Genomic DNA, 15,308 nt, shown 5'->3' with positions numbered 1-15,308 from the left:
GGGCGCTCCGGGGGCTCCGTTGCGCCCCCGGGGCTCGGGGCGGCTGCCTGCGGTGGGAGCCTCGGGGGCACCGGCGTGCGCTGTCGGGCGGCCCCGGCCCCGCGAAACCGGGCGCCCGCGGGCAGCGGGCCCGTCCTCAGCCTTCGCAGGGGCGGTTCGTCACCGCTCCTTGCCCCGGCTCGGCTCGGCTCGGCTGGCATCGTCCCGAGCGAGGTTTCGCTCGCGGTGCCCGGAGCTAGAGCCCGGCCCGGCTGAGCAGCGCTTGCGAGGTGGTGGAGGTGGGTTTGTGCAGGCTGGAGCCTTGTTCGGAGGTGGGTTTGTGCAGGCTGGAGCGTTTTAGTCTCGGGGAATTGGAAGCGCGGCCGGTTTGCCTCGTGGTTTGTCATTGGCTGAAGTCCCCTCTGCGCATCCGAGGACAAAGTCAGCAGCCTGCTCGAAGGGGTCTCGTGCCTCTCTATGGAAAAGCCAGTGCACGAAAATCCCGACTTGCCAGAGCTGCACCTTCCAATGTCCCAAGCCCCTGTGCTGACCAGATAAAAGATTTGGGTTTTATACGGTGTCAGTTATGTTCTTATATTATTTGTCTCACAGTACAGAGTTTCATTTATTGCCTCTTCCCAGTGCTGTTAAAATCAAACACAGGAGATCCTAGAAAACGTATTTTTTGCTCAGTTGCACTTCAGATTTAAAAAGCTATCACAGACCGGCTTCGCTTTTTTGACCGTTGCCCAGAAGGATTGCAGTGACCCTTCCCCTGTTCTGCAGTGCAAGTGTCACAGCAGCCCTCCGGTGACAATCTGGGGGCACTGGCGCAGCTTCTTAGCTGATTCTACAGCACGGCCGGGTAAAGGGGTAAATCTGTTAGTGTCTCTGCTGCATCCAGATTAACTCTTCATTGCTGAAAAAATGGGAAGAAAGAAACTTCTCAGCTGCATTATATAACGCCTCCTTGGTGCTAGACAAAATGACGTGAGAATAACCTGGAGTCCTGTGTAGGACTCAGTCCATGCTGCTTTGACAGAGATCTTGCTCACCTGAGACTGTAACGCAGCATTACGACATCCCTAGTGGGCTAGAAGGGAGATAGTCTTATGGTTCAAAGTGAACCAGTCCAAAGGTATATATAGTGTTGGCTGTGTTGTAAAGAAACCCATCCTTCAAAAGCCGGAGTGTGTCTGGAGAGAGTTGTCCCAGCAGAACCAGGAACTTTTCCCTGCGTTACGATGCGCTGTGTTGGTAACTATTAATGAAAGCGTGAGCGCTTTCACCGGCGTTCAAAGATAGCGAGGTGAAATTCTCTCCGGCGTGTGTCAGTCCAGGGGTTATAATAGAAATGACACAAATTGCACTGCAAAAGTTTTAAAGGAGCTCTGGAAAATAGCATTTCTCTTCAGCGGGATTAGAAAGCTTGTCACCCAAATAACACGTTCTGTAATGGATAAGAAGAATTCAGATGGCAGTGTGGGTGTTTGACAGCGGCTAAGGCATTTTGAAAGCTGCGACCTATTAGCCCTCATCGAGATGGGAAGCTGCTACTCAAGGAGTATCAGCTCTGGAGAGTCCCAGAGGGACCGAGGTTCTCATTTGCTTTGTACCTTGCTGTAAATATTGATGTGCTCTTGCTAGTTTTTGTGCGGGAACTGAGGTGTCTGTTGGTAGTGTGAATTGTGGTACTTTGCTCGGAAAAGTTAGCCGAGTGGGCTTGGGTGAAGGAACATAAAGTCTTTGAGGGGTGTCCGCTCATGTAGACCACGCCACAGGGCATATGCTCATATATGTGTGTCCCCCTTTTTATTCCCTGCTTTAGAAATGCCTAACCAAAAATAGCCTTTGTGGAGGGCAGAAACTTGGTGAGAAGCTCCCTGCGTTGCTCGTTTGTGTGAAGCCGGTGCTGGTGGGGAGCAAGCCCTGCCTGGGCGCCTCCGTGCCGCAGCTCCTGGCACGTCTTGGTCTGTGCCTCACATGTCTTCCCCATCCTCGGAATTTCTAAGCGGTGATGATCCACCTGCTGAAAGCTTTCTTCTGGGCATCTTGGGGCACATCATACATAGCTCCTCTATTCTGTCCTGGACCTTCTTCCATGAATCCTTTGTGTGCTTATCCACCTTCTCTATGGAGAGGACTCTGCAGGACAGCAGATAAGGTTACAGAGCTGGAATATTCTGTCCTTGCCAAGAGGGCTGGGGACTTGGTATCCACATGGGTAATCTGTTGTGCTGCGATGATCAGGTCCCCAGCAATTTTGTGTGGGAACCTGCTCATGTGCTGTGGAGGGAGGTGCTCTGGGATGGTTTCTCTGCACCTCCTGAGCTCTGTCCTGTTCCAATTTCACCTGGGGCAGGAAACTCTTTTTTGTTGAGAGAAAAACCATCTCCTGAAATTTGCTGCAAGTCCAAGTGGCAGCTGATGTATTTTTATCGAGCGTGGCTGAAGTATGTGTGTGCATTTGACTGTCTTACTGAGCAGGGAGTATAATTTGTTTGCTGTTGTGAGTAATGCGGTCTAAGCAGAAGGTGCAAGCTCCCTAGATTCTTAAATTAAAATTTCTGCAGAGCAACTCAGGGGAGTCTCCTGTCCCAGGAGAATTAATTAAGCTCCATGCAGTTTGTTGTGTGCTAGGTCTTTTAAACAGCTCCTTAAAAATAATAGCATGGTTGCCCGGTGGGGCATTATTGAGGGGATTCATGATGCTGCCGTCTTTTGCCTCTGTAATCTTGTCTTCTCCTGAGAGATTTGCAGCAAACTGTGCACTGATTTTGTGCACTGCACCCTGGAAGTGCGTATGGCTTGGTGGTGTTGCTCTGCTCAAATTTAAAACACTCATATGTGAGATCTCACGGTCATACTGTGTTTCTTTCGTAAGTGTGTGAAGTCTTTCCACAGTGTGCCTTTGCCTTGCAGCTTCTGGGGAACATGTGCAGGATGGAGGGCTGACACAGTTGTCCTTGAGTCGTGACCTTGGTACAGGCACTCCTCTGGAAGCTCCCAGGCTGCTGTGATTAGGACTTGTGCAGAGTCTCTTCAGGGTCTTTGCCTGAGTAGTGTCTAACACGCTGTCCTTGGGCTTCCCTTATCAAATTTTCAAGGGCACAGATGAACCAATGCCTGTAGAAATGAGCTCTCCTGGTCCTTGCTGCCTTAGCCCCTACAGAACAGTGCTGGCAACCCAAATGCAGCAGTAAAATAAGTCTTTCTTTTCCTGGAGCTCTGGGTTAATCTAGCCTACAGCTTCTCTTTGGGGGGCACACGATCATGTGAACAAATAGGCGTGAGAATTTTGCAGGGCGTTCCAGAACCATCTCTCCTTTCTGTAGTTAGCCCAAGAAATACTTGAATTGAGAATGTGATTCATCTTACCCAATTTCAGGAGTTCTACAGGTTGACATCCAGTCCAGGATGCCCGGGAGAGTGATGAGAATTTGGCATCACTCCCTCTCTGCTGACCACAGAGAGGCCAGAGGATGGGCTTAAACAAAGCCACAAAGGTTTAATTGCTGAAAAAGGGTAAATCTTGCACGGGCAAAATGCCAAGATACTTGTATATGTTCTTTGTTCCAGGTTTTTTTCTGCTCAAGCAATTTTTGGCTTAAATCAGGGTTCTTCATGCAGTCTAGATTCCCTTTTTCTGCTTGTGGCTTTTCCTATGATTGGTAAAAACTCTCTCATGCTTTCCATTACCATCTTCAACATCTTCGTGCTGTGTCCTCTTTCATTCTACCCAAGCTTTGTGAATATAAGTTATTCCAAGACTCTGGCGTCTCTGACCTCAAGATCCATCTCTAACATCCCATTTCTTTTTCTTGAGTTTGAAAATTTTACATTTTACAGGTACCATCTCCCTATATAGATATTGCAGAAAGCTAACTTTTGTCAGGATATTGTTACTATTAGGTTTAAACAACTTGGGTATCTACAGTCTTTAATGATTGAACTGTTAACTATGGATGTGCGGGCAGCGTTCCCCTCTCTGCTTAGTGCAAAGAGCAGGATTGCTGCTGTCAGAGGACATAAGTTCTGATGATGCAGGAGGTCCCTTCGCTCCTCTTTTCCTGAGATGCAGCACTGTCAGATGCTATCACAGCAGATTCCTGCTGCAAATCCCCTGTGCAGTAGTCCTTCTGAAGAGACATGAGAAGGAGGTAGATATTCTTTATTTTTCCTGGTAATTTTTCCCTGAATGCTCCAGGTTTCGCTTAGCCTGCTGCTGTTCTCTAAATGGAGTCATCACAGGGCTTTCATATATCTTTGAGTGTTTCACTACAGATTTCTTCACTCAGTTCTGTGTCATTTTGGTGGGTTGCATTAATTTATGTGCATTAACTTTTTTTTTTTTGTGCACACTCCCTTTTATCCTGTTGTTGTGATTATTTCAGAGACGTAAAGACTTTTCTGTGCTCATCATGTTGCAGCTGAGATCCTTGTTACTTCTAGCAGATGTGTGCCTAAACCTTCTGCGTTTCTCTGCAAAATCTGCTTGTCTCCCTTCCAGACCTCAGTCCAGCTTTGACATTTAACACACAACGAGTACCGAAAAATGCCCACAGGGGGGCAACTGCCTTTGCTACCTGTGTTATGCTACCTCCTTCCACCCTTTGCACTCTTGACATCATTCTTCTGATGAAGAAGAAGCTGGAGGAGATAGTGGTATTTTCTCTGAAGCAATGGCAGTCTCATCTTTGCTGGTTATACCCGGTAGCTCAGCATACTAAGGCTGTGGTCCCCGTTTGATAGCCTTTTGTCAAATCAAGCTTTACTGACTGTGTAACATGCAGGTCTGATCTGCCACTAATATGAAAAGGTCCCTCTAGATGAGTCAGGGCAAAACTTGTTGTGTCTTCAGCTGATTACCTCTCAGTGCTTCCTGTTCATTTGTATGCAGCTTTCGCAGTGTCATATGCTTAAGTTTATAGCTCATCTGCCCGTGTGTCTGTAAGGCACCTTGTACCTCATCTCATTTATGTGAAACAAGCTTCCTTTCTTAACCTCTCGCCAGTTAAATTATCCTGAGGTCTCTCTGCTCTGAGCCCAGTTGAAGGGTTTTCTGTCTACACCATCAGTAGGCTTGACAGGACTTAAACTATGTTGGCTGTGATCGCAGTGGCAGAACTGAGCTGAGAGAAAACTACGATCATACGACTTGTATTAATACTGTGTGAATTACAGAAATAGAAAAGAATGGGTAGAATAGAGCAGTTATCATCTGTTCGCCTTTTATTGACTTGACTTTGATCGTGTCGGTGGATAGCCAAGAAGATGGGGTAAATGGCACATTAGTGATACTGGCAGATGCTGATAAACTGGGGTAACTGTGAGCACAGTGAGGGCAGAGAAAGAACACAAAAGGCTTGGCAAAGAGAGACGAGGCATAAGGAGCAACCACGGCCAACTGAGAGTCCCCTTGGCAAAGGGCACATGGAGACATCTGTGGGAGATCAGCTGAGGCACAGCCAAGGAGAAGCCGGTGGCACTTGGGAAGCAAAAATGTAGAAGGGAACCACTGAGATAATAGGCAAAAAATTAGTCTGAAGTTTGCAGTGCAATTGGCTGGAAAACCCCCATTGCACATTGTGCTGTGCAGGCTTCAGTGGCTTATTAGCCGTCGCTAGATAACTGCGATTGAGTGTCCGCATTAATTAGCTCTTAGATTGGCCTGCAGCATCTGAGAGCAGTGGAAGCGGAACAGTAATGGCATATCTGCGGATCCAGCCTGCGATGGACAGCAACATTTTTGAGTCGCTCTCTTTCTTGAGCATGCTTCTGGTCTGCAAGGAGAAGTCTGGATAGTCGCACGTTCTCTGGGATCTCTGCTTTATGGGATTTTCCCCTCCTACCTCTTCCACTTGGGGGATTGGGAGGGTGAGATTGGAGGCTCTGCAGCACCCTTGAGCTCTGGGGCTATTCCCAATGGCACTACTGTCACTGTGCGAAGGGGTGGGGTGGAAGGTGGCAGTGCTTCTCTCTGGTGCCACATTAGCCATTTGCAGTTTGGGTCTTAAGAAATGCTTGATACTAATATTTTGAGACTGTGGTTTGCAAGTTAAAGGTGAAGCATTGGTTCAGATTTTAAGGCGGACAGATTAGCTTTGGGCATTGGCAGAGATTAAAGGGGGACAATGGTCGATGAACTAAGATGCACTTAGAGCTTTTGAACTAGTTAGAAACTAAATTTTATCTTCGTATTTCAATTTATTCTTATATAAGTCTCCGTGCTCACTTGCTGATAACTTGCCTGGGAACGTGCGCATGATTATTTCCTTTACATGGAATGACTGCTGATGCACAAGAGAAACTTCAGAGCCTTTTCCAAGGGTATAGGTGTCCTGTTTGTGAATGGTGTTAGTGATGGCTTGCAAGGAGAGATGTTTCTGCGGGAAGCCGTGGTATCCCAAAAGTCTTGGTGGAAGAGATCTTGTCAGTTGCTAGCCCAGCCTCTCGCTCGGAGCAGGGCTGTTGCCAGTGCTCAGTCAGGTCAGCCACGGCTTTGTCTAGCTGAGTCTTCTCCACGTCTAAGATGGAAGTGCACAAGTAGCTCATGCGTGCTCTTGTAGGCTGATGTTCCCACATTACAGCTCCCAAATTTGCATTTGTCCATTGCCAGGACGAAGTGCAGCTTTTTGCCCAGGTAGAAGGGAGGAAGTAGTGGGTGCAAGGAATGTCCACGAGGCTTTTGTCCTCCCCATATGGGTGAACAGTGGTGGTCATCCCTTCGTTCTTTGTAGTGAGGGTTGCTGTGCTAATTGTACAGCTCCCGCACATGAGGTAGAGCCTCTGTGTGACCTTCTCTGGAGGCGCTTAGGCATTGGGGAAGACAGTTTGGGCAACTGCCGTCCCAGGTTGGTGTCTAAAGGTACAGCCTGGTATTAGACAGGCAGGAATCCGGAAATAGGGAAAGCCTCAGCTCTGTTTGTTAGCCTGTAACAATGCAGAAGGCTAAACCTTGCCTCTTGCGCAGCTCCAACTGTGCTGCTCCAAGGCATTTTGTACTTGGCCGTGCTAAAATTTAGTCCCAGAGCGGTTAAATTGCTCTCTTCCTCACTGTTCATATCGATCGCCTGTTGCTGGCTGTGGGTGACAAATGGACTTCCCACTCCTTCCAGTCACTCTGGGGAGTACATGGCAGCTTGATTAATCTTTGCCCCTTTGGGAGGAGGTGTACGAAAGCAGAGGGAGAAAATTCTGGCTAAACAGGTAGGGGATATGATGCTCCCTCAGGTAGCAGAGCAGAAGGTTGTTTTGGAGGTCAAAGCCATTTTGCACTTGGACTTTTAACAGCTGTAATTAGCGCATCCTTTTGTGGCAGCGAGTGTAGCTTGAGCTGGAGAGGACAGTTCTGAGGCTGAGTACCTCTGAAGGAGGAGGACAGTGGATGTGATGCTCGGGCATGGAAAGTCCTCCCTGCTGCAGCACGTCTTCCTCTCTTCCCCTAGTGAGAGATGCCAGTGTGCTTGCACACTGTGAGTGCTCAGCTGCTGCTTTTTCTTGGCCTGGCTGGACAAGGAGGTGAGGGCCTGTTTGATCTCGCTGTCTGCCAGGTCCCCCGCCAGACTGCCTATTGGCAAATTTCAGGCAGATTGTATGTGATGCTGCAGACCTCGGAGAGACCGAGATCTACAAACTTAGGGAAGATGTATGGCCAGGGAAATCTGGTATTTGCACCTTGGAGTGACAGGTCTGTTGGGTACAGGAGAACAAGCACAGCAGCAAGAGGTTACAAATGTCTTGGTCATAGGAGGTTGGAGATTGTATATTTACTGTATACCAGGGAGGGCACGCTTCAACCAAGGTTTCCTTTTCTGCGTAGTTTGAACTTGGAAAGCTTTTACCAGATTGGGATATTCATAGGGTTATGTAGAACCTGATGTCTGATAAAGTTTGAGCTTGCCTTGCCTGGTTGAGTCTTAGTATGTTTGAGTAAGCACTCGGTCATCCATGGGACCTGAATCCCTTGGAGAACAAGGAACTGCTTTCATGGGGTCTTGTGGTGTTTCTCAAATACAGTTGTCCACTAATCTGAATACTGAGATGGTGGTGCTTGGGAACTTGGGGTTAAGGTAGGTGAAATGGATATTGGCATTACCAGCTAAGCTGTGATTGCTCGTAGATAGGGATGTTCAGAACAAGAGCAGAAAGACAAGGTGGGGTGATGATTGGGACTGGAATGATGAGACCTTGTCCTCTGGGCTGCTGGGAGGAGTTTAACTTGGACAGGGGTGGTTAGAGACAGCAATCCAGTTCCTAGCCGGTAGATAGGTGTGTTCACAGAAACAAATCCAAAATTAACATGGGCGTATATTTTTTTTTTTCTTCACTGTCAGCAGAGAAGCTGAAGACTAAACTAGTCCTCGGCTTTTAGTCCAAGCCCATTTAAGGAAATGCTTTGGCCAGGGGGAAACTGAGGCATGTTAGAGGCAGGAGCCCCCACTGCTATTGCAGCACACTTGAGTTGGTGTGGCCTGCAGCTGAAGGAAAGATAGGTGTAGGAAAGCAGTATTATATTGAACTGTTTTTTCAATCTTTTCTTGGCCTTTAACCATTACCCATTTCTTTCTTTCTTTCTTTCTTTCTTTCCCTTGCTGCCTTCCATGATGCTTGGACATGTAGAGCGGCAAGGGCTTTTGGAGAATATCTTTCACAAAACCATCCTGAAGGTAGAAACGGCTCAGGTAAGAGAAGTGGCATGTATTGTTTATATTTGTATGTGAATGACACCTTTTTTTAATAGGTCTTAGAATTAAAAAATGCATTTATGTATCATAAAGGGTCAGTGTGTGATCTCAGCAGGTGAAAGACAGAAGAAGTCCCTTTATGGGTCTGTGTGAAACCCTTGAGGAGAAAAGGAAGTTTGGTGACTCATGGGGTGGGTGGACTGTGGGGACAAGTTCAATTTTAGTAGACAAGTGCCCTGTCATAAATTCACCTATAGAGCCATGTCCTTGGAAAATGTTTCAGCCGAAAACTAAGGACGGCACTACACAAGGCTGCTGCACTGGCTTGTCACTCCTAGGTCTTGCTTTTACTGTGGAATAAAAAAAGGTGATTTATGGTATGTTAAGTGATGTGCTTAGCATATGTGCAGCAATCTGTGTTTGCTGGCCAAGACGACCTCTGGATTTATTCCCAGGGCTTGCTTCAACAGGGGGTTAGAATGAGAATTGCCTTGTCTAGTTGAGGACATCGGCATGTGCTAGCTAACATGTTAATTTTTTAGCCTCAGAAATTGTCCCTGTCAGCCTGTCATGAGTTCCACTGATGGCCTGGGGGGCATAAGAGAAATTTGCTCTACTTTTAGCGGGGCTGTATTTTCTCTGTGAGGAAATAAAACATTTTGCAGACACTAAATTCACTGCAAAAAATCCTGTAGAAAATCCTGTAGAATCTATAGAAAATCCTAAGAAAACTAATAGCAGATTGGTCTCTAGCATCAGTCTCTTCTGCGGGGATATTATGTTCTATTTTATATAAAATGTAAGCATGTGTGTTTATTTAGGCTAGAAATGCTTCTTCCTTAAAGTATGTGTTCAATCACACTAGCCTTTGACAGCCAGCTGAATGATTCCCTGCCTTTCTTCTTGGATCTGTTCTGATGACCTTCAAGTCGTCCTTGGTTGAATTGTGCTTGCTTTGTGAACGGAAGGACTTTAAAAAGATGTAGTGCTATTCTTTGATTTTTCAGCCTTGAGAAACTCCAGTGACACCTTACTTATTAACAGTACTTATTCTAAGAACAACCCACAGTGGTGGTGGGGAGGAAAGAGTAGGAAAAGGCTGGGGTTTGTTAAAACTGAGATCAAGAGTGTGTGAGGCAGAGGAAAGGAAAGGGTGGTACAAGCTGCACAGAGACAGGCCAGTCATGTCTGAGGAGACTTCCCAGAACAGCAACACATCCTTTATCATGGCCATTTTTGCAGCCGTTTCTGTCAGCTGGAGCCTTTTTTGGTCCCTTTCTGCAATCCCTGACCCTGTTTTCCTAACAGGAGAGATGCCTCCTGCCCACTTTGTAGTATCCTTAGCTGTAGCTAAGGAGAACATGAAAATAGAGCTAATATGACCGTGTTGCGGCTGGACAATGCTCTGCTGTGGGTCTCCCCAGAGTCACTGCACATGAGAATAACAAAGCTCATGTTGCTTATATGTGTCTGTGCTTATAACATATCCATGCTCTCAAGGACAACCTTCTCTTACCCAGTGCCCCCTTAATACATAAGACTTGAGATCCTGTTTCAGTCCAAGTGAATTTAGTTACTGTAGATATGAATCAAGTAGAGAGGAGTATGCATGAATATACCACAATCCTTATGGGACCTTGAATTGTAACTAAACTAATGACATTCCCTAGAAATGACTCTAACTGCCTACGGAAGAGGAGAAACATCATTTTTTAAGTCATCTTTTGAAATGCTGTAGCATATAATTTAACACAGTCTGTAACATTTTTTTTTCTTGACGATCATGGTAGGAAGGTTATTATTTTGCAAAAATTTTGAGGGTAGAAAATCTGGCCCCATTTCATGTGTCCCAGTTGTCTAATTATGGAGAACTCTTTCTTTCCTGCAGAAGTGCTGTATATCTCAGTGTTGCTTTTGCAAGTTTCTAAACACTTCACCTCTGGCCCAACAGAGCTCTTAAGCTGTATGATTAGCTTTGATCTGATGACTTCAGTGGAACAAATGAAGGGTCTGTTCTATGATGATTGAAGATGTAGCACATACAGGATTTGCTCCAACTCATCAACTTGGCTGAAGAGAGCAGGAAGCCCACCAGTATCCTGCAGTTAAATTCACACTCGGATGTGTAGGTGGCTCAGGTCCAGAAAGCTCAGCACGCTGAAGAGTTGAGCTCTCAGTGCCTGTGTAAATGCCCCTTGTGTAAGTTCTGTATGTGGTTGGGTGTATTTTTGCTCATAGCATTCTGGACTGTTACCATGAATTTCTTTACCTGGTGGGATAGGCCTGCTTTCTGGAGTAATAACCACAAGCATGTACTGGGGTGATTGCTCCAGGCACTGTCAGCAGATTGCAGTTGGGATCAAGGCTATAGCATGCAAGTGAATTGAAGGAGATGGGCCTTGACTTTAGTAGTTTATAGTCCAGAAAAGAGGTTTAAGAAACTCCTGAATGGGATTTAAAGTAATTGTTGAACACAATGATGAAAAAGGGTTGTGGTTATTGAGCAGGAAGAGAATGTGGCAGAGCCGTCAGTGGGACAGTGAAGACGATGTACTTGTTAGTTCAACACTGAAGGCTTAACCAGAGTTGAGCATTCGGAAGAGCAACATTTCTGGTAAGTCCGGGGTATCTGGCCAGGAGCTGGTCAGTCAGACAGCCCATGTGTTAGGGAGGGTTCTTGACAAAACCTGAGAAAAGGTTGCCATCCTGTGTTTTTTCTCCTGAAATAGCCAGGTGTTTACACAATGTTTGCTTTCTTTTCAGTGCTGGTTACTGGGAGTCTGAGATGTGTGTATTCCTGGTTAGCTGCTTCCTTTCTCTCACTCCTGCTTCTCTTGCCCAGTGCTGCAGTTTGTGGCAGCAGCTGCTTCATATGGCTTTGCTGCCTGTATCCAGATTTCTGATGTCCAAGTGGAATAAATGCTAGTAATGTACAGGTACACTTTCTGTACAGTCCCTGCAGGTGAAGAGCCAGTGGTATGTGCCTTTCAGTGTAATATTCTGGATCTAGACTTTCTCCGTAGTTCCAGTTTTTCCCTTGATTTTTCCCCCTAATCATCTGTTCTTGCTTGTTCCCTCCTCTGCCTTGCTCCATGTCTGTTGCTCAGCCCTATGATTGCGTTTTGGTTGGTTTTGGCCATCTCCCTACTCTTCTCTTGTTATCGCCCTGATGCCCTCTCCTCCCAGTCTCTTGATTGTCCTGTTCTTGCCTCCTGACTTTTTGAGGGAGCCCAAGACACTCATGTTGTGTCATGATGGAGGCCTAAATGGAGGAGGGAAGGGCAGGATCCTCCTCTTCTGCTACGCTGTTAGGTAGAACCCTTCTCTCTCCTTGCAGAGGAGCTGGCAAAGAGACAAATCTTCATTCATAAAATGAGGTGGGTATGAATCTTTGGTTGTGAAGCCTCTTCCTTTGCTGCTTTACCTGCTAATTCATCTCCTAGGCAGAAGGGTGGAGCTCTGTAACTCCCCAGGAAGACCCAGGAGACCCACCATCTGCATGGAGAGGCCGAGTGTGCAGAGGCTACTTCAACTTACTCAATTTCTGCTGCATTTTGTTCTCTGAGGATATCTATTCTGGTTTGACTTTTTTGTATTTAGAGTCCCTTGAGGGAGAGGGGATGATATAACAGCTTTTGCAGTCCCACCTCTTGTTTCACATTGCACTACTGATCTGAGACCTTGTGGTAAGTTTTACACCCCAGAGTCTATTTCTGTGGGTCACTCTGGAGATTGTGTGTGTGTGAGAGTAGGGATTGGCTTTGAGAAACTGGGGAGAGGTAATAAAGAACTATAGAGGGATTGTATATAAACAGGATGGGCCAGCTATCACGTCCAAGACTTTTGATGAGGGGTGATTTATTGGCAAGGTTTTGTTTACCTACTATTTTCAGCACAACTGCAGTCTGGGCATGCTCTGCTTCCTTTGCTAGAGTAATGAGTAAGCAATTGAACATCATCACAAGGTAAACAGGACTGCAGGGTACTGTAGGGTACACGTAGGAAGAAACAGGTGAAGGACAGCGTTTGTTGTTGGTTACGACTTCTGTAGTTTTGATTCTTCCTGATTTAAAGTCTGAGGACTTCATGGATCAAAAATACTGTGCAACTAGCCTGTGCAGCTCTGGAGGAGGTTTTTCTGGGTCACCTCTTCTGTCACTTTGCTCAGAGTGCTCTGGCCATGTTCTGTTAGGTTACAGCAGGGAGCGGTAGTAGATTTTTCTTCTCTTTGAGTCCCTTTTGGAACTGGACAGCTGCCTGGTGACAGGGTATGTGTGGTTGGCAGAGGATTGTCCCTTTGGGACCACTCAGTTTGGTGGTGGTGGTGTTTTTTTTCTTTTCCTCCTGATTCTTAAAATACCCTGAGGGTTTAGAAAAAAGGGAGGGTTGGAGTCTGCAGCTGACACAGGCTGCTGATCTGTCAAGGGGCTGGAGCCAAGGTGGTAATGTATCTCCTGCTCTCTTCCTGCCTCTGTTCATTGCAGGCTTATTCATGCAGACAGAAAGTCTGGGAAGGTTCCCAAAAAGAGCACTCTTCCACGTTGAGCGTTAATTCTGACTACAAGGCTGTTGTCAGAATCCTTGCTGACTCTCACAGCTTTCTGGTACCTTCTAAAGACTTTCCATCTGTGTCTGTGAAATGGGGTTAATGTAGGAGAGGGTGTCCCTCAGGACAGATCTAGATGGAAGATAGGGAAAAGGACTGAAGTGTTGTAAAGGGTGAATGCAATAAGGCTGCAGAGATCAAAATGAAAAAGCAATGATCACTCCAAGTCTCACTAGTGCTCAGGAGATAAGGAGCTTGGGACCTCCACAGGATCCCCTCTCCAGGTTAGGCTTCAGAGGCCCCACACTGAGATAGTGGCTTAGGTTTCTTTATATTCATATACTGGAAGAGTAAGAGAGAAAGACACCCAGGGCATGGGGCAGCAAAATTAAAAATAAGGGCAAGTAAAACAGTTGAGAAATGTCTTCTTGTTTGGGGGGCAACAGGGATGCATCCCAGTAGGTAGGTCCAGACCCAGGGTTTCTTTGCTGGGGAAAGGAAGGGAGCTGTGCTGGCTTTGTTTCCTCGTTCTTCTTTTTCAAGCGGTTTCTGTTTTGTCCACTTGGGTTATTTGGAGGGTAGCTACTGCTGCTAGAACACTGGGGCTTTCTCTGTAGGATCAAGCTCTGGTCTGCCCAGAGATGATGGAATTTGGGTCAGAGTTCCCTAGCAGATCTTGACTCAAATTTGCTATGATTGTTAGTAAAAATAGTGTAGGTACTTTGACTGGTTTGCATCGGTACAAACCAAACTGGATGGCTACCCAAAACTGTAACCAACTTTTTTCAAGCTCAGAAAAGTTGTCTTCACTTCTCCTCATCTTTGCAGAAAGTTTCAGCCATCAGTGAAAACACTGAATGTGTAAGGAGAAGGCGGCTACTTGCGACCTTTCCCAGGCTAAAATAGCAATGGGGAATACTGGCAGGAGAAAAACCTGTTTGCTGAGGCTACTGTGCCACATGCAGACACTTTACTGAAGCAACCACTTGTGTTTGCATCCTGGATGTTTGCTGCCTCAGAAGAATCATGAAGGTGCAAGTGTGTGTGGAAGGCAGCAGCCGTGCAACAGAGGAGGTTTGTCATGCTGCCAGGGACTTATTTTGGGCTTTAAAACTCCAGTGTGAGGCTTTGCAGGTGCTTCAGGTTGAGTAGGTGACTTGTGAGCTATGTTTTTTTGTGAAGCTGCGGCTGCAAGGCTGCATCTACGGTGTTCTCCAAGAGGGACCTTTAATTTGCCGATGTTCAGACGGGGGAGCTGCCAGACCTTTTCTGGTGCCTGATTCGGGGTAAGCAATGTAGATGGCTGAGGGACGGAGTTTGCCTTGTTCTCTCTAGCGAATGTATTGCACTGTCCCAGGGATGGACCCCAGCAGTGTGTCCAGCCCAGCCATCTCGGTGTATCCCTGTGCCCTCGTGCTGGCATCGTGGCTGGTGCTGAGCAACTGAGGTGGCCTTTCTAGAAGAGCACTTACGTCACTTGCTGCAGAGGAGGTTGCAGGCGGCCTGAGTTCAGGGTGGAACAGGGGTGTGAAATCCACATCCCTGAGGGTTTGGGACTGCTTCCAGGTTTAGTCAGCACAGGTGTGGTGTGGATATATTTTAAGACTTGCCTTAAAACACCTTGACTGCTTATAATGTGAAGAGAAACACAGGTCGCAGTGTTACCATGGAAATGCTTAGGTGGGTAGTAGTCGCTCCCTCTCGCTCCTTTGGGTCTTGTCTCACAGTAACAACTTCATCTATTCACATTAATGTTATGGGCCAGACTAAAAGGTTACAGATCCGTGAGAGACAGTATCAACATCATCTTCAGTTTGTCTGTTTTCTGGTCCCGTTTTAGCTCACAAGAGTAGTTGGAACCATTTTGCCATATTTAAGTGACCTTCTGTTTTCTCAGAGCTGCTCACACCCTGAAGTCACCTTACCTTTCCTTACCTTTTCTCACTTCTACAGAGAACTGTGTGAACTTCCTTCCTTGGAAGGGCAGGGTTAGAGCACCAGATAAGGTCACGGCGAAGCTGGCTTTGTCAGGCTTTGGAGAATCCCGCAGTGAACGTTGTGCTTTTCACAGAAATGCTGCTCTTTTCATCTCCGAC

At 46.6% G+C, this 15,308-nt stretch overlaps 1 protein-coding gene across 1 annotated transcript in view; it reads left to right on the top strand.

Annotated features, from left to right (window-relative positions):
• Window positions 1-8,022: 8,022 nt before the first annotated feature.
• NSMF (NMDA receptor synaptonuclear signaling and neuronal migration factor) overlaps window positions 8,023-15,308 on the top strand; it is a 39,559-nt gene continuing 32,273 nt past the window's right edge. Inside the window, exons 1-2 of the mRNA XM_026059789.1 lie at window positions 8,023-8,051; window positions 8,602-8,663. Of these exons, the coding sequence (XP_025915574.1) occupies window positions 8,023-8,051; window positions 8,602-8,663 (91 nt within the window). The remainder of the gene's footprint in view (window positions 8,052-8,601; window positions 8,664-15,308) is intronic.

This window comes from Apteryx rowi, unplaced genomic scaffold, assembly GCF_003343035.1.
Source record: "Apteryx rowi isolate R43461 unplaced genomic scaffold, aptRow1 scaffold_16, whole genome shotgun sequence".
Lineage (NCBI taxonomy): Eukaryota > Metazoa > Chordata > Aves > Apterygiformes > Apterygidae > Apteryx > Apteryx rowi.
The sequence above is the reverse complement of the archived record's forward strand: the minus strand, read 5'-3'. Positions and strand labels throughout refer to the sequence as shown.